General features: G+C 37.2%; 1 protein-coding gene across 1 annotated transcript in view; it reads right to left on the bottom strand.

The window, feature by feature from the left end:
• The window catches only part of LOC150084650 (papilin-like), a 967,274-nt gene that overhangs the window by 439,797 nt on the left and 507,642 nt on the right, over positions 1-19,835 (bottom strand). The window contains exon 17 of the mRNA XM_090376529.1: positions 14,411-14,591. Coding sequence (XP_090232655.1) covers positions 14,411-14,591 — 181 coding nt within the window. The remainder of the gene's footprint in view (positions 1-14,410; positions 14,592-19,835) is intronic.

Raw genomic sequence — 19,835 nt, 5'->3', positions numbered from 1 at the left:
TCTGTGAATCCCCCCAAACTAGCAGTTTTCCGACCCAACCTAACACTGCCTCGATAGCATCAGCAAATATTCTTGCACTTTTCTATTTAAGTGTATCCCATCCCTGTAGAAGCAGTCTCTCCTGTTAACAAGCATAGACCACACTGAAAAAAATTCTACCCCATGAGACTTGCACAATCTCTTCATGGCCAAATTGATTGACAAGGCTCTCATCATATACTCCCTCCTATCGTGTCTAGGTGCAATTACACTTTCAAATTTAATCCTAACTTGCGACTTTTTTTCAGCATTGACCTGTACTTGTTAAGTAAATCTGCAGATCTCTTACTGTTAAGATCATTAGTACCAGCGTGTCCAACAATATCACCTTTTATACCCTTAAAAGATGATATCTGCTCTACAACATCATCAACTTTTGCCCCTGGAAGGCATACCCTGGTCCTGTTCCATCTACCCTTTTTGCATACTATATTCCCCATCTCCATGACAACAGTCACCAACAATAACTACTTCCTCTGGGACCAGCCCATTCGGCATTGGGGATTGCCGCTGTGTTGCGTGATGTTCAAGTGCAAGCTCTGGCATTGATGTGGGCAGCTGAGAGCTTGATGGGCTCCTCATATTAATTTCTTCAAGAGCATTTACCCTACACCTGAAACTCTCATAGACGCCCATCAGAACACTCAGTTGGCACCTAATTTCTTCACAGTCCCTGCACCTAGCACACACAAAGACATCATCCTTGGCTAGGTCATGTCCTGTTCTAGACAGGTCTGCAAACATTTCACATTTAGCACATTGTTTTAGACTGTGATGCGTGGGAGAATCGCCCCCTTCGGTTCTCCTGTGAGCCACAGCACTCTGGCTATTCTGTGAATGCTGCTTTGCTGCTCTAGTCTGGTTAATGATTCTGTTTAAGTATAATTTAATTAACAATGAAATTTAATAAGATTAATAAATTTTATTGATAATGCTATACTAATCTATCAGATTTCTAATACACTGCTACGTATTTTGCTATCTAGTTTTATGTTAAACCTCACGGTATTCCATATCGTATAACAATGGCGACAACTTACGAATGTAAAATATACAGATACTAAGTATTAACTTTCAAAATCGTTGTTTAAATTCAAAATAAACCACGGAGCTTGGCTAGAACTATAAAAACTACTTATAGAAAATAATTTAGTATAACAATTCAATTAACAAAACAACGAAAACTTAGCATTTGCCAGAGCTGAAAAAATCTTGACCAATGTTATAGTAATCTCACACCCAATCTGAATATGAATGGCATAATATTGATGATTCTGTTCAGGCTGATGAATATTTTACATCTATATTCATGCACAAAGTTTTTCAGAATAAAAATCTTTTTCACGTATAAATGAAAGAAAAAAAAAAAAAAAAAAAAGGACTAGAAGTAATTTATATAACCTCCGTTATGTAACTTTACAGTTTTTATAACATAGCTTTATGCATACATAACAATCTAAAATAGAGTAGTTGTTTCTGCTATCAAATAAGTGGATAAATGTAAAATTATTATTTTCAACCTCTTAGTTTCAAGAGTTGTAAATATTAAATTTAGACCAAAATCATGTCTCAGACTAGAGTAGCAAAGTAAAGGGTAACTATCCAGCTGACTTTTGAATTCCCCCAAACTGTAAGCCTCTACCACCCATGTAGGTAACTTATTCCAGTAAGTTATAACTCACTGGCTAAAATAAAACTTCCTGTAGTCATGTCTAAACATCTCACCCTTCCCCCCTAACTTGAATTTATAGCCCCTAGTTCTAGAATCATTTATAACCATAAAAATTTTGTACTCATTCATTTTACTTATGCCTCTCAGAGCCTTAAACACCTCAATCAAGTCTCTTCTAAGGTGACTAGTTTTCAATGTCTGCAACCCACATATTTGAAGTCTTTCCTCATATGGACACCCTTTTGCCGATCTCAGAATGGGAGTTACCTGTTGTTGGACTCTTTCAAGAAGCTCAATGTCTTCCTTTAGGTGTGGCCTCCATACTTGAATACAGTATTTCAAGTGTGGGCTAACAATAGCCTTATATAATGGGATTATGACATCCTTATATCTACTAGCAAATGTTCGATAAATCATCGATAGGACACCATGGGCCTTCCTTACAACCTGTCTAGAATTTGTTTATTTGGTTTTTTTTAGGAGCATTAGCAACTAAGGCCATATTGCTCCGGGGATATGCAGTGGTCATTCCCTGACCTTTCTGCATCCTCCGTATTTGGTGGGCACGGGCTCGAACCCCGGTCTAATCAAGAAGTGTGTACTACGCACTGCTGCTCCTGCCCACCTGGCTACAGAGGCACCCTGTCTAGAATGCTCGGAAAACTTCATGTCTGACCGAATCATAACACCCAAGTCCATTTCCTCCAATACTGGCTTTGTTCAATTCCACCAAGTGCATAAGTTATTTTGGGGTTACTGTTCCTCAGGTGGTAATATCTTACACTTTGCTAGGTTAAACCATAGCTGACATTTTTCTGGCCATTACTGAAGTCTATGTAAGTCACTTTGAAGAAGCTCTGCTTGGTGGTGATCATTAACTACTCTACCAATCTTTACATTATCTGCAAATTTAGACATCATGCCATCTATCCCTTCATTGATGTCATTTATTAAAATTAAAAACAACAGTGATCCTAATACTGATCCTTGGGGCACCCCACTTCTTAGGTCAACCCAATCTGAGGAATAACTATTTATCACGACTTTCTGCCTCGTGCCCTGAAGCCATCCTGCTATCCATCTAAGGATTTTCCCTGTGATTCCAACCTGTTCCAGCTTATGAACTAACTGCTCATATGGAACTGGGTCAAATGCTTTGCTAAATCCAAATAAACAATGTCAAAATTATTCCCTATATCCAGCTCATGATTGACCCGGTCAAAATAGCTAACCAGATTTGTTAACATGATTTTCCCTTAACAAAAGCATGCTGAAATTCCTTCAGAATTCCATTTCTTCTAAATGATCCTGAATTCCACCCTTCCACCCTTGATGATTGCCTCCATGATTTTCCCTACTACTGAAATTAGTCTGATCGGTTGGTAATTTCCCACTTCACTCTTAGAACCACCCTTATGTATTGGAGATAAATTGGCACTTTTCAAATCCAAAGAATTGCTCCAAGTCTAGTGATGCTCTCATAATTAGCCTCAATGATTCAATTCACTCACTTGCTGCCTCCCTTAAGATTTATAGGGTACATGGCATCAATCCCAGCAACCTTACTTGCCTGTAGCCCAAATAGCATATTTGTTTGTATGACTTTTGGTGTGCCTCCAAGAAATTTAATGTATAGGAGTCAAGCACATCCAAAAAATCAGAAAAAAAAAAAATCTAAATGGATATCTGGTTCACAATTTAGGCAAAGGGAGGACAGTGGGTTTCCCACACTTAGACCTCCTTTAGGTAAAATCAGTCTTAGAATTATAAGTAGACCTGACTGTCCATCAGATCTATAAGATGATTGGTTACTTGGTCAGCTGACATTTGTTTAAAGATGCCTATGCCAAGAGGCAGTAGTGCATTATGTCTGTAGGAGGAAGATGATTAATGGTTACTCTTCAGACTGGGCTAAATTAAGAAGTGGGATTTCACAAGGATCAGCACTGGACTACTATTTGTTTTTGATTTTCTTAAATAATATTGATAAAGAGATACAATGCATAATATCAAAATTTGCATATGACATTAAGATTGGCAGTTATAATTAATGGGTTATATTCGCACATCACAAGTCTATAAGGACATCCCTTGACTCCATGCCACCCATTGGTACTGCACTAACTCCAGTGGGTGTGGGATATTGCCCTTTCCAAGACCAGTATGTTTACATACTGGTCTTGAAATAACATCTAGACAGACATTATTTAATTGTTACCATAAATTTATATGGTAACATGAGATCTGAAAGTGTTAATGACAGCTTGGTTATTGTTTATAATCCATGTAGATGAAAGATTATTGAAAATAGTATTAAGCAATTTAAAGAATTATTTACCTGCGAAGTAACAGCCACTGTTTTTAGCACTGGTAATGAATCTAAAGCCAACTGGCTTTAGATTTATGAAATTTAATTTATGAAATTTATGAAGTTTATGAAATTTGGCTATCATATACAGAAAGGGAAGAGTGGAATTATGTAATTTAGAATTTAGTTTTTTGTGCAAGGCTATAAGCTTGTTGATAGCGGAAATAGGATTGAGATTACAAGGTGTAAATGTGGAACTATCTTCTATTTCATTTTTAGGGTTGGTGTAGTAAAACTGTTTGCAAAAAATGGCAACGTTGTTGGAAGCTTTGTCCATTGTTTCACGTTGGCACTAATGATATTAAGAGTAGGAGACTGGCAGAATTACTTAACAAGTAAAAGACAATGCTGAAAAAAAGCCGTGAGTTAGAGTAGAATTTGAAAGTGTCTGCAATTCTGCCCCATCACAATAGGAGGGAGTATACAATGAGAGCCCTGTCGATCAATTCGACCCTGGAGAGACTGTGCAAGGCTCAAGGGGTACAAATTTTCTCAGCCTGGTCTGTGCTTGTTAACAAGAGAGACTGCTTCTACAGGGAGGGGATACACTCAAATAGAAAGGGTGCAAGAATATTTGCTGATTCTATCAAGGCAGAGTTAGGTGGGTCAGAAAACTGCTAGCTTGGGGGGGGGGGATACACGGACTAATAGATTAACAGTAGCCGCTGGCAGAGGCAAAAGTGATTCTTGCACTACTTCTATTGAAATGCAATTGAGCAGCAACCTGGAAAGCAAGGCAATGGGAATTTCCAAGACTGCTGGGAGTCGTAGTGGAACAAGTAAATACATGGGCTGTGTTAGGGTAATTAAGAGTAGAAACAGGTGCGTGTGTACTTGCATGTACACCAATGCTAGGAGTACAGTTAATAAATTCGATAAGCTTGAAGTGCTACTCAAGACATCAAAGGCAGATATTCTTGGGATATCAGAGACATGGTGTCACACATACATAAGTAGTACAGAACTGGAATTTGGGGAGTACAATGTGTACAGAAAGGACAGACAGGACAGGAAGAGAGGAGGGGTTATGCTGTTAGTTAAGAAATACACAAAATCTAAGGAAGTGCATTCAGTTGATGTCAGAGGACAATGCAATGTTGAGTCTGTTTGGTGTGACACAAGCACTGGGAAAGGAAAAATGAGAGTAGGTGTGTGTTATAGGCCAAATGAATCTGATGAGTATAATGAGCAATTGTGCAGAGAAATAGAGTGGGCCAGTAAACCAGAGTGTCTTATAATGGGGATTTTAATTTCCCAAAGATTGACTGGAATTTGTGGTTTGGTCACTCCCACACTAGCAAGGCTTTTGTGGATTTATTGGATGATTATTTTCTACAGCAGCATGTTTGGGAGGCAACTAGAGGGAGTAATACTCTTGATCTGATTATCAGTAGTGATTCTTCATGCATGAAGAATAAGTGGGATGGTAACTACCATCAAGGGTGACGGGAAGGGGTTTTGCTTTCGTAACGGTGACTACAGTGGTCTGAGACAGTATTTAAATTCTATACGGTGGAACCAACTGATAATCTTACAAATAGCAAATTCAAAATGGGAAGCATTAAAGAATTCATCTTGGAAGCTACTAGGCTTTTCATACCAACAAAAGAACATTGTACAAGATTAAGGCCTAAATGGATGTCAGATGTAATAATTAGACATAGTGACAGAGAAGAAAAATGCATGGAATACATATAAATTAACATGTGACACTGAAGCCTGTGATAGATATAAGCTGGTCTGTAACCAAGTTACAAAGGAGGTTAGCCAGGCGAAGGCAGATTACGAGAAATCTTTGGCAAAGGATGCAAAGAAAAACAGGAAAGAGTTCTTTACTTATGTAAACTCTAGAAGGAAGGGGATGAATCAGATTGGTCCACTTGATATCGATGGTTCAACTGTTGATGATCCAGCTAACAAACTAAATTAATATTTTGCATTGGCATTTACACATGAGGTGTTATTCAGGGAGGTGAATGCCAGAGGTGTATTCAACTCTGGCAGTAAGCTAGATAATCTTGAATAACTGAGAATAAAGTGGAGGAGAAATTGTTGAAGATAAACACAAGAAAGGCATCTGGGGTGGATGGAATCTATCCAGTTATATTAAAGGAGGCAGCAAAGGAAGTAAGCAAACCCTTAGCCATAATTATGAGAGCTTCTGTGGACTCAGGGGAGATACCCATGGACTGGAGATGTTCAAATGTGACCCCAATCCACAAAGGTGGATCAAAGAGAGAGACAGGTAATTACAGACCTGTTAGTTTAACTTCTGTTCCAGGGAAATTAATGGAGGCACTGGTTAAAGAAGCACTGTAGGATCATCTAGACAAGACTTCAGTTATAGCTCGGATACAGCATGGGTTTGTTAAGAGGAAGTCTTGTCTGACCAATTTTATTGGATTCCATGATGTGGTCACAAAGCAACTGGATGCAGGGAATAACTTTGATATCATATATTTTTTGGATCTTAGACAGGCTTTTGATACTGTTACACATGGAAGACTGGTGCAGAAATTGGAGCAGTGTGGCACTGGAGGCAAATTACTGCTATGGATAAAGGGATGGATTGTTAGTTTGTTTGTTATTTGGTTTTCAGGAGCATTAGCAACTAAGGCCATATTGTTCCAGGATATGCAGTGGTCATTCCCTGACCTTTCCGCATCCTCTGTATTTGGTGGTGACGGGCTCGAATCCCGGTCTAATCAAGAAGCGTGTGCTACACACTGCTGCTCCTTCCCACCTGGCTACGGAGGCGCCTACTGTTATAGATAAAGGGATGGTTGAGTGGGAGAAGACAGAGAGTGATAAACAATGAACACTGCTCTTCGTGGACTAATGTTATTAGTGGAGTTCCTCAGGGTTCAGTGTTGGGTCCATTGTTGTTTTCTCTATTTATAAATGATATTGATGATGGTATATCAGACTTAATGTTCAAGTTTGCAGACGATACAAAGGTTGGCAGGGTGTTAATGACACTAATGACAGTACACTGCTGCAACAGGATCTAGAAAATTTGAGCAGATGGGCTGAGAGGTGGCAAATGAAATTTAACATTGACAAATATAAAGTACTACATATGGGAAGCAGTAATCCCAGAGTAACGTATCAACTCTGTGGTACCACACTCACAGTGGTAGAGAATGAAAAGGACCAGGGGGTAATTGTGCAGGAAGATATGAAGTTTTCTGAGCAGTGCAGATGGTCTGCAAGATTAGCTCATGGTGTCTTGTCAATGATATACAGGAATGTTTCTAGCAGGGATAAGGAGGTGATTATTCCCTTGTATAAGGCAATGATCAGGCCACATTTTCCAGCATATTTTCTTTTTTCCAGTCTATTTTCCAGCTGTTTTTTCCTGCCTCCACTATTTACTATGCAGTACTTGAAAATTCCAGGTATCTATTTTATACTCTATATTAGCAACCATTTACGTTTTTGTAATTCTTTCGATTTTTATTTTTGGCTCTTATTTTTCGGCTTCTTACATCGCGAGCATCTGGTATAAGTCTCTTTCTTTCTTCTAACTCTCTCTTAGTCAGGGCCCTTACTAAAAAGATGGGCTTTACAATCCCAGCTAGCCCTAGTAATCTTTAATATCTTTTTCTCAGTTTTTTATCTTTATACTTTCTCATTTTTTCTAATTCGTAAAGCTATTAGTGTAATACAAGGGTGATATGAATGTTCCTACTGTTCTTAATCTTTCAATATCTTTGTCTTTTTTATCTACACATTCATTCCTTCCCTCTCCTCGAGTTACTCCCTTGCCTCATACCATTTGCTTGCACTAACTTCATATACATATTCTCCCTAAAATTATTCTAAATTACATCATTCGCTTGTAACTATTTTTGCATCTAGATTACCCTGTAAGCATGTATTTTAATTTTATTACCATTTTGCTTCTAAATTTACTTTAATTTATTTTGTTCTACAACATACATTGTGTTGGGACTACCTTATTCATATTTTTGTGAAAGTTCTACTGCTTTACCCCACCCCCATTTGATTTCACTTAGTTTTTCTTCCACAGATATGGACAAGTATAGAAATGCAGTGTCTTTGATACATGATCAGGTGTAGTCCCCTGATGAAATACCTGATTATGTATCAATATTTATTTATTTTTAGCTAATGTCAGATTTTAATTTTATAATTTCTCTACCCCTTTCTTGGATTTATAACCAAAATTGCCCACCTATATCTGATGCTTGGTATTATTCCAGATAATAATTTAATCATTTTTTGCTTTACATTTCCCTTCTCTCTAATTGGCTATCCAATTCAGCCTATAATTTTGCTTAATTCATTATATCATATAGAATATTCACATTCTTTCTCTCCTCATGCCTTCAACATCTCCAATTTCTGCTATTCTTCTATTAGTTTTGGCATTTTGTGTAACTTATGCATCCATCTTCATACCTTACATATATAAACTTTTGTAACCTTTGCTGCTGCTTTGCACAGTCAGGTGCAAATGTCATATTATTTTTATTTCTCTGCTACCCTATTTTTATACTTATTACATACATACATAAATATATACATACATACAAATATACATGTCCTTTCTGTACATACTGTACTTCTCATATTCAAATTCTGCATCACTTAGGTCTCAGTAGCACCATGTCTCAGATATCCCTACAATGTCCACATTTGATGACTTAACCAGTACTTCAAATTCATCAAATTTGTTTACTAAACTCCTAGCATTAGTGTACACACATGTATACATGCACTTGTTTTTATCCTTAGTAACTCTGAAGTAGCCAATGTATTTGCTTGTTCTGTGATGACCCCCCAAGAAGGCTCAGTAAATTCCCAACACTTGTTTTTTAGGCTACTCCACATCCCAATAGAAGCAGTGCAAGAATCAATTTTACGCCAACCGGGCTAGCCGGGTGGGTAAAGTGCCTGCCTGGCAGCCCAATGGTCGCAGGGTTCGAACCCTGCCTCGGGCTTGGATCAAAGTACTACAAAAAAACCTTGGGAGGTGCATTATGGCCACAGAAGCCGATGCGCCAACAACTACCAAAAAAAAAAAAAAAAAAAAAAAAAAATCAATTTTACCTCTGCTTTCAGGTGCCATAAACTATTCATCTGTGCCCCCCCCCAAAAGTAGCAGTTTTCCAACCCACTTGACACAGTCTTGATAGAATCAACAAATATTTTTGAACTCCTTCTATTTAAGTGTATCCCATACCTGTAAAACCAGTCTATTAACCTATTAAGAAGCACAGACCATACTGAGAAAAATTTTACCCTACGAGGGGGTATCAAAAAGTTCATACCCTGATAAACATCAGTAGGAATATGCCATTTTTAATATAAGTTGTCTACATATTCAAAAACTAACATGTGAAATTTCATTCCCATAGGTGGAGTATCAAGCGGTGATCAAGTTCCTGCATTTTCAAGGCAAGAAAGCTCAGGAAATTGACGAAGAAATGAAAGCCGTGTCTGGGCAGAATTGTCCATCTTATGACACTGTAAAAAAGTGGAAACGGGAATTTCAGTGCAGTTGAACAAGTGTTTTTGATGAGTCAAGAGAAGAAAGGCCATCAACATCCACCAACAGTGAGATGGTTGCAAAGGTTGAGCAGCTGGTGCCAAGTGACAAAAGTAACAATTCATTTCATCACAAATGCAGTGGGAATTAGTTATGGGTCTGCCCACAGCATTTTACATGACCATCTAAGGTCTCCCCACGATGGGTTCCAAGATTAATGACGCCTTTGCAGAAGCAATGTCAAATGCAATGTTCTTGCCAACTGTTGTATTTGTGCTACTGCAGCACCCACCCTATTCTCCTAATCTAGCACCATCAGACTTCTTGTTTCAAGAAATGAAGAAACCATTGCGTGAATGCCACTCTGTTTTGGCTCAGGAAGTCATCAATGAAGTGGAATCGTGGTTTCTATTATTTCTAGGTAAGGGTACAAACTTTTAGATTTACCCCCCCCCCAATATAAGCCTTACACAGTCTCTCTAGCCATGGTAGGGTCAGCAGGTACATTGTACACTCCTAATACTGAAATCGGGTATTGTGGTACATTTTTATAAAACACTCCAATATATATATTGTTCAACTTAAGTATTTATTCAATGTTTTTGAAAATATTAACTTTTATATCTATAATTCATCCATCATTTATGTATTATTTTTGCAGTTCATTTTGTTTCACATATTTATTTTTGACTACTTAGGGACTGCTTATATTTTATCATCATCATCATCAGCCATTTTCAATCCACTGCAAGATGAATGCCTCTCCAGCAACTTTCCAGTTCCTTCTCTTTTGTGCAATGGCCACCCATTTACTACCCACAAACTCATGAATTTCATCTATCCATCTCCGCCGTTGTCTTCCAGGTTTTCTTCTAGCTCCTCTTGGTGCCATTCTGTTATTTTCTTAGTCCATCTGTCATCATGCCTTCGAGCTATGTGTCCTGCCCAAGACCATTTTAGTTCTTTAGTTTTGATAAGAATTATATTTTATACAATGTATCATATATATATATATAACAAATAAAAAATAATAATAAAAAAAAACGTACTAAATACATTAATAAAATAATCATTTATAAAATAGTTTGTTGTTATTATTTACACATTTAATATAATGTTTTTGTAATACAGACATATTCAGATATTTAAACACCTCTTATTTAAAACCAGAAATAACAGGTAGATTAGCATTAAGCAATTAGCATGTTTTTTGTGAATGTCTGACAAAAAATCCAAAAAAATTTTATGAATGTTTATGCGAAGTTCCTTTGACATCAGTTTTCAAAGTTTATAATGCAGCTATCAATGAAAATATTTTCTGGAAATTTCATTAGAAGTAAAAATGGCGAAGGTAAAGAAAGCCTGCACGAGAACGATGAGAAACATCGGATAACTTACGCTGAGAATTAGTTTCCCGATACGCCACTCTAGCGCTGCTCACTCGGTAAACAGACAGTAGGTGTTATCAGTCTGGTGCAAAGTCGAGAACAATATACTGATTGACAGGTAGGTGTGGCAAACGTTGTGCTGATTGGTGCGTGAACACAACACACAATAACATCGGTTTAGTATCACTTTAGCAGTACTAATGGTAACTTGTCCTAATCGCACATGCCCTAACCTTTTTTCACCATTACAATATTTCGTAATGGTGAAAAAAGGTCAGGTTACCTCCACTTGAATCCCATGGGAGCTTGAAACCCTCCCGAAATGGAGGGGATAACCTAACCTTTTTTCTTTAGAATCATGGGTGGACTAGCACATAAATTGTTTATTAACAAAATATTAATTTTTTATTACTGTACTTTTATTTTTAAAGACACTCGTGCGGATACACAGTATCATAACGTCAATCAACACTTTAAAAGATTCATCGCTACTATTACCTGTGCACTGTTCATTACAAAATTATTATGCACCATTCTTTACTGGTAAATACACATCATAATGCCAACCAATGACTACACAGTAGCTTGTCATCTGTCGCGCCCACCACCAATCATTTCATTGTTTGCCACGCCTACCTGTCAATCAATATATCTTTCTCGATTTCTGCTCCAGGCCTATAACACCTACCATCTGTTTACCAAGCGAGCCGCGCTACAGTCTGGTGTCGGGAAACTAATTTTCCACATAAGTTATCCGACGTTTCTCACCATTCTTGTGCAGGCTTTCTTTACCTTAGCCGAAAAAATATACATCCAGAAAATGTGCTGTACCAATATTATTCCCTAAAAACAATTAATAAAGTAAACTTTTCTTTTATTAAATGCACATTGCAGTATTATCAGTTTTACACCAGTTTTTTTCATTTCCAGTGTGGCTTACGATAGCTGAATTTCCTTGATTTTGTGTTAGTACATGCAATACACATTGAAGAGAGGAAGTATGATCTTTTCGTTTTTCAAAACAATTCATTGCAATTCTTTCAATTATGTTTCTTATACCAAGAAACAGTTGTGTGCATTTTCACCCCCTGTATCATGCTCATGAGTGACAGGGCCTTCCGTATCACTCGCTGCTCCATGTAACTTAATTCACTTTAGCCAGCGGTGGGGCACACATGTGGAAAATTCAAACAAATTCAGTGCTGCATTTTATAATCAATGTCTGACTGTTTTTCTGGGAATAATTAGATAATGCATACTTGAATGTACATTTTTTGCTGTTTGCGCATTAATTAATAAATTTTTCTGAATTTTAAAGTTGGGACATCAAAGAAAACACTTCTGTTTATGTGTATTAAGAGTCTCAATTTTGTAGATAGAACAGAAATAATTAGTTAATTTCACTATGATAATTTTCACCCCAGTGGACTAACAATGCTTGAAAATTGGACAGGGTGTTTGTTGGAAATAATATTCCTGTAAAATTGCTTGCTGAGATAATCCCTATAAAGGCTGCCACATAGGAAAGGAGGTGGGGGAAAGGAAGCACAAAGGGTGCTGAAATAAGAGTGCCCCAGCTGGATTTTCCATGTGCCATCATATAGAAGCTTATCGCCCAAATGTCGCTAGCCATTGTGGATTGAAGTGCATGCCACTCTGCAGTTTATGGCCATTGTCAGTTTAACAACCGGTTCACAAAATTCTTGAAAATTGAACAACCGACTCCAGCACACCACTGACATAATGGCTCTACAACTAATTTTTCATTTGTAAAATGTACAATATAGTGGCCACAAATGTCATTTCGTTGACGAATATCCAAATGCAGTTTTCTCTAATATCTTGACAATTTCATGAATAATGTCATAAATAGCATTGAGGAAATTCTTTCTCAAGGTAGATTTGTCTGGAATATTTTGATTTATACAATATTTTTTAAAAAATTGCTTGAGGACTCGAATGTTTAACTTACTGAAAGGGATACTGCCGCTTACCAGGGCCTTCAAAAAATCGCTTTTCCCTTCTTTTGAAGTACATGGCGTGATTAAAAATTACTGCTCTGGAAATTTTTCCTTACATTTCCTTTGCTTGATCATAATATGTGATGCTGTTTTCACATTGGTCAATCCCCAGGGGCTCATATCTGGTGAGTATGGGCTTGGTACACCCAGGTCCTGACCTGGATATCATCATTCTTCTTTCTCTTTCTTGGTGATTCCCCTTCTACTCCTGACACCACCTGTATAGGATGTGGGAACAGCAAGTCCTAAAACACAGTGCCTTATATTTTAAATAAATGGCCAATTAACATTTTCAGATTCCATTTGTTTAAAAGGTAGTGAAAACAAAGATAAATTACAGTTAAGGAGTGTTGCAATTTTGTTTTTGCATGTCTGTGGCCAGGAACGTTAAAGCAGGGGGGGGGGAAGGAATTGAAGAGCCAACGAGTTCAGATACCTAGTTACAACATTATTTTGGTAGTGACGTGTAGTAAGTTCTGTAACAGATTTACAGGCTTTACAAGGCAAAGCTAGTAAAGTCAGGTGCAAATTCTTAGTGATAAGTGAATAAATAAATATTATGACTATATCTCAGCAGAAAAAAAGGTACCTGAAGTCTTAGATAATGTTGTATCAAGGAGAAAAAAAAAATTGAGAATCTCTGGTGGAAGTTTGAGTGGGAATTTTAAATGTGTGATTTGTGAAGGAGAAGGATACTTATGAAAAAAGTCAGCAAGAGATTAGATGCAAATGGAGAGAAGTTCTGATTTCTTTGTGTAGTTCTGCCAATTTTATGAGTAAAAGGCACACGGGGTCAGAAAGATAGTGCACTGATGCAATGATGGAAGAAATCTTGGTTACCACTAAAAGAACAACAACAATTTCTAGAGGCATATGCACAATAGAAGTCGATAAAAATGTCGGGACTGGCAGAAGTTTCAGCTGCTTTATCCAAGGAAAATTTTCAGACTATGGCTAGTGGAAACTTGCTGGTTAATGACGAAAACTTGAGCAACAAGTTGTCTGCATTCCATAGTTTACAATGGATTTGTCTCTGTTAGAATAACCTGTAAGATAAAATTTCTTACAGAATTTCAAAGAAACACCACCACAACTTCAAAGACATAGTGATGTATTAATAAATGCAAAAATTAACTTATCAGGCTGTATCTGATAAAAAAAAAAAAAGTTCTGAGAGAGTCTGCTTAGAGACTCTCTGGGAATAATAATTAAATGCATCACTGTGTGAATTTAAATAGACACAAACAGGTTAATATCAACTTAACCTTCTTAATTATATTCTCAAATTCTAAATTACATTGTCAAATTTATCTTATGATATAAAGTAATAAATCTGCTAGCGAAAATTATATTCCTGAAGCTTAAAGAGGTTTTTTTTTTTTTTTTTTAACCTAATTATTTACTCACTTGAAAGGACCAAGAGCAGGACTAATTCCATCAAGGCAACAACCAAATTCAGATGAAACACAACTTCTCCCATCTTCTTTTGTGTTCTGACATCTTTCAAAGTTTGGGCCTGCTGAAGTTACACCATCAGGACAACATCCATGTTTTGAGTTGTGACATCCACCAACCATCATTATTTCATCTGAGCGACAATGAGATAAAAACCATATTTCAAAATAATTCAAACATTCTTTTAGAAAAACAGACTAGTTAAATCTATAACTGCAAAATACAAGGGGTGCTTGTAAAGTTCTGGGACTGTTCATGTTTACTGGAATTGGAACTGTCTGGAGCATTGAGAAGAATTTCACTTTTGAAAGAGTGGCTTTCATGAGTAGCACACTCTTTTTACAGCATTATATCCCCTTCTCAAACACATGTAATAGGCAATTTTCTGATATGATCTTCAATGTAGTAACTGTAGATCTTGTCATCACCACATTGTTATCACATCTGTGTTCTCTTGGCTCATGCTTTATGACCAGAAATTTACAAAAATTGCATGACAAGATGCGAAGTATGGGGTAAATGCTCTAGGGATATACCTGTAAGGTAGTTCCTCTCGTGCCACATATAACATGCATCGGAAGCAGAAACCATGGCTTATCCAAACCTCTAGCTTTACTTTCCCAAATGCATCATGTAAGTGATACCAGAGCACCTTCAAATAATAATCACATGTGATAATTTCACACCCGGCTTTAGAACAATGCCTTTAGCAGAAAAAAAAAAGGGGAATCTTTGAGTTGGAAAATATGTTTGCTGTTTTTACAATAGATAATAAATATGTGTTTGCTGTTTTTACAATAGATAATAAATATGTGTTTGCTGTTTTGACAATAGATAATAATGTCTATTTCATGGTTCATCACATATGATGACATACATTAAGAAAATCTTCATCTCGTTCCACTTTTGCTATACACCGCTCACAAATCTCCACACACAATTTGTCTTTGCTCTTCACTGCAGCAATCACATGTTCATTTCAAGAAAAACAATCTAGTGAGCTCTTTCCAAAGATACATCAGATGCTCAGAGTTGAAGCAATGCACACCTTCTGTTTCCTTCAAAATTGTTCTGATCGTTCTACATTCAAATTCAAAATGGCTGTGATTGGTCCACCACTTCAAGGTGTTCAAGGTCCTCAACTGTCATCCAATGCCCTGCTTAATGCATCCAGTCCAAAAGCTAGCCACTTTTTCTTATTCTCAATCTTTCCTTTTTATGCTATTTTTGACACTCACAATTTCAAGATTTTCCAAGTTTAAAAATGCATGAAATATCGTTTGCATAACAGAAAGCAAAATGTACTTTACTTTTCTGTTACAGCAAATGCAAACAACTGTATTTAATGGTGACCTCTATGCTATTAGCTCAGGAACCACCCCCTACCAGTACCACATGACATTACTTCTGCCTCACTGCAGCCTCTTAATGCCACCTCCGTAGCCAGGTGGGAAGGAGCAGCAGTGCGTAGCACACGCTTCTTGATTAGACCGGGGTTCGAGCCCGTCACCACCAAATACAGAGGATGCGGAAAGTTCAGGAATGACTACCGCATATCCCGGAGCAATATGGCCTTAGTTGCTAATGCTCCTAAAAACCAAAAATAACAAATAACAGCCTCTTACAGCACCACAACATGGCTTGTCTCAGAACATTACAGCCACTCTCATATAAAACTACCAAAATAAATTTATGTAGTAAATATCAGAAACAAAACTGACTGTAGCAAGTATTGCAGAAAATATTTTTTTATTATTATTGAATGGTCACATTTCAAAAGAAAAATGAAAAAATCAGTTCATGAAAATTTTAACAGACCTTTTATTATTATTCTGAAGGATGGTTCTTCTCCAAATACAATTTTTAATTGAATAATATAAAAGCTATATAACATTAACTTCCTGTCACTCATACCATCATTTTTTCACAAGGACACTCATGTGGCATCTGTATGATTCCCTTTTTTGTTTTAATAATAAAACAAAAAAGCTTTTTAGCTTTTTTCTAAATTGAAAAGTGATCTGTTAATTATTATTTGCAAAACTCAATTAAAAAATATTGATAAAAAATAAATTAGAGAAATGAATAATAATAATAGTAGTAAAGAAAGTTTTTATTGTATTTTTTAGAATTTAAGGCCATTGATCCCACAACAAAACCCAGATACTCAAGTGATGGCCAATGGATGCAATGACAACATCTGTATTTTTGTAAACTGTCCACACTTAGCCACAAAATCAAAGCTCTATGGAATGATCAGACACCTGTCACTGGTGTCCACAGATGCCACATGGGAATGAGAGTTGCCCAGAAGAAAGGTAGATGCTTCTGCTCACCTGGTATCTGTTAAACACCGAACAAAAATTTAATGCATCATAATTTCAGACACCATGTTAGCAATGGAGGGTTAATAGATAATGATAACCACATAGCCTGGTTCCTATGCTGGAACCTTCCCCAGTGGTGACAATATATAAAAATTAGACCATAAATTACATAATATACAAAATTAAACTGCAAATTACATAGTAAAGCAAATAACAGAAAAACAAATAAAGAACAGCAAATAATCTTCACACTGGCATATGCTGAGAAAGTTATCAGCATAAATAAGAAGCAATCATGTAACCTGTATACTCTTTTATGTTACTGGCTGGCACTATTAGTGAGATGCTATCCACTGTAACTCTTACCACTGAGACTAATTTTCAAATAATCCCTAGTTCTTTGGTACTGGGGAGGAAAGTTTCAATTCAGGACTCAGACAGATGGTTAAAAGGAGTAAAACAAGGATTTTAAAATTGGTACATTCAGTTAAAACATGCTTAATAGATAAAATGATGTCACATTGCTTGCACACAGGAGGGTCAGCAGCTCTCAGCAGAAAGGAATGAAAGTGTTGACTGGATTTTATGCAAAGCTGAGCAAGAACAACTTCCTCTTTATGATTCCTGTGTAGACTCGACAGTGATGTTTCAATTGCAGGCTTAATCTAATATATCTTGTTTGTTACCTGCCCATGCCATGAATCTTGTTAAAGAATGTATCTTATTACAGATTATTTGCTTATATTCTGTATAGGGGACTGACAGGCCAAGATCATTTGAGCAGGCTGCTGATTTGCCTGCAGTATTGCCAAATCATTTCTACTAAGTGCAATGTGGCCTAAGATCCATCAGAAGCAGATATCAAATCCATTTTCACAGAGAGAAAGTATCAAAAAGGGGTGTTCTTACCAAGAAAGGCTTAAGTTCTGCAAATTGCAGCACCTGGAGAGTAGGCACCTGCGAGGTGATCTGATTGAGGTGTATGAGGCCTTGAATGGGTTGAGCAAGCTGAATGATGATGGGATTCTTCCTCTTGCACAGATTAAGAACCTGAAGGGGCACAGTTTCAAATTGAGGAAAGACAGTTGTAGAATAGATGTGCTGAAATTTGCCTTTAGCCAGCGGGTAGTTGATTGGTGGAACAGACTTCCATCTTTTGTTGTGGAAGTTGATAGCCTAAATAAATTTAAGGCTGAGCTGGACAGGCATTGGGAATGAATGGAGGGATGAAATGGGAGGGTTTTTTTTTTTTTTTTTTGGCTGATGCTGCATAAGCTTGCTTTCTTGCATCGTATGCCTCTACTAATGCTAATGCTAATCTGCTGAACCCAGGACACAGTTTGGATGAGTAGAGTATCTCATCTCTGATAAAGCCTGCAATACACATAAATATTCAGTATACATAATAAACCACTGGTATTGGAGATTGCTTATGAAATCCATGGCTGACTCTGTAATGTACAGCTCTGCAGTATATATATAATATACTACATTCAGGGGAATCTGCTCAGATCAAGTATTATCTGAAAGGTCAGCAGCAGCTCCCATACGTGATTCTGACTTTGAGCAATCCGTGAAACTGACAAGAAGTGGTGTGCTGAATAGAGTCGAAGGTAGATGGAAGGTGGAATATCAGATTTCATCCAGTTACTAAGGGAGCAGTCACATGTTGGTACTTGAGTATGTCAAGGTGGGAGGGCTGCATTGGTGATTTGGCAAACTTCTCTATTGTGATGTTAAGCTCTCTAAGTAGCTCTTGGACACAAATACCAAATGGATGGTTGGCAGTCTGACGAATGTTATAAAGATTTTTCCATCATAGCTCAAAATTGGATGTCCGCAGGCAAGGAATTCAGCTTAAAAGCATGTGGTAGAGACAATGATTTTTATCAAAGCAACAAGGATGGTTAATTTCCATCCAAATATAGACTTTAGACAGAACCTATTCTGAATGCACTAGTAATAATATGAATAGCATGATGGTGAATGGGGTCTAGTCACTAAAGGACATTATATCAGGAGGGTGCATATACCTGAGACCCATAAACCAATTTTAATCGCACAAATGTATGTTACAGAATGGAGCAGTGTGTACTGGTCTGTACCACAGGAAGTAGAAGAGGAGAGCACAGAGAAGGTTCAACTCTTTCATGCACTTTATGCATAGATATGACGAATATGTTGAAGATATGTCAACTCTTTGTCAAATATTATTATTATTATTATTATCTATATCCACCAGCTAAAAAAAAAATTCTCTAGTTACCCTGAAGAGAAAGAGAGAGAGACAAAAGTAGAAGGAAATCACAAAGAAAGAGAAGAATGATGATATCCAGCTCAGGACCCTGGGTGTGCCAAGCCCATACTCACCAGATATAAGTCAAAAGAATTTCATCTAGACAAAACTTCAGTTATAGCTCAGATACAGCATGGATATTATGATGTGGTCACAAAGGAACTGGGTGCAAAGAATAATTTTGATATCATATACTTGGATCTTAGGAAGGTTTTTGATTCTGTTGCACATGGAAGGCTGCTGCACAAATTGGAGAGATATGGCATTAAGGGTAAGTTGCTACAATGGATAAAGGGATGGTTGAGTGGGAGAAGACAGAGAGTGGTAATCAATGGACACTGCTCTTTGTGGGTTAATGTTATTAGTCATGTCCCCCAGGGGTCAGTGTTGGGTCCATTGTTGTTTTCTGTATTTATCAATAATACTGATGAAGGTATATCAGGCTTAATGTCCAAGTTTGCAGACGATATGAAGGTTCGCAGGGTTGTTAATGACACTAATGACAGTACGCTACTGCAACAGGATCTAGAAAAGTTGAGCAGATGGACTGAGAGGTGGCAACTGAAGTTTAACTTGACAAATGCATATGGGTAGCAGTAACCCCAGACTAACATATCAACTGTGTGGTACTACACTGAAGGTGGTAGAGAATGAAAAGGACCTGGGGGTAATTGTTTAAAATTGCTATGAAGTTTTCTGAGCAGTGCAGATGGTCTGCAAGAGTAGCTTATGGTGTCTTGTCAATGATATATAC

This window comes from Mastigoproctus giganteus, chromosome 6, assembly GCF_048544385.1.
Source record: "Mastigoproctus giganteus isolate SK-2022 chromosome 6, ASM4854438v1, whole genome shotgun sequence".
Lineage (NCBI taxonomy): Eukaryota > Metazoa > Arthropoda > Arachnida > Uropygi > Thelyphonidae > Mastigoproctus > Mastigoproctus giganteus.
The sequence above is the reverse complement of the archived record's forward strand: the minus strand, read 5'-3'. Positions and strand labels throughout refer to the sequence as shown.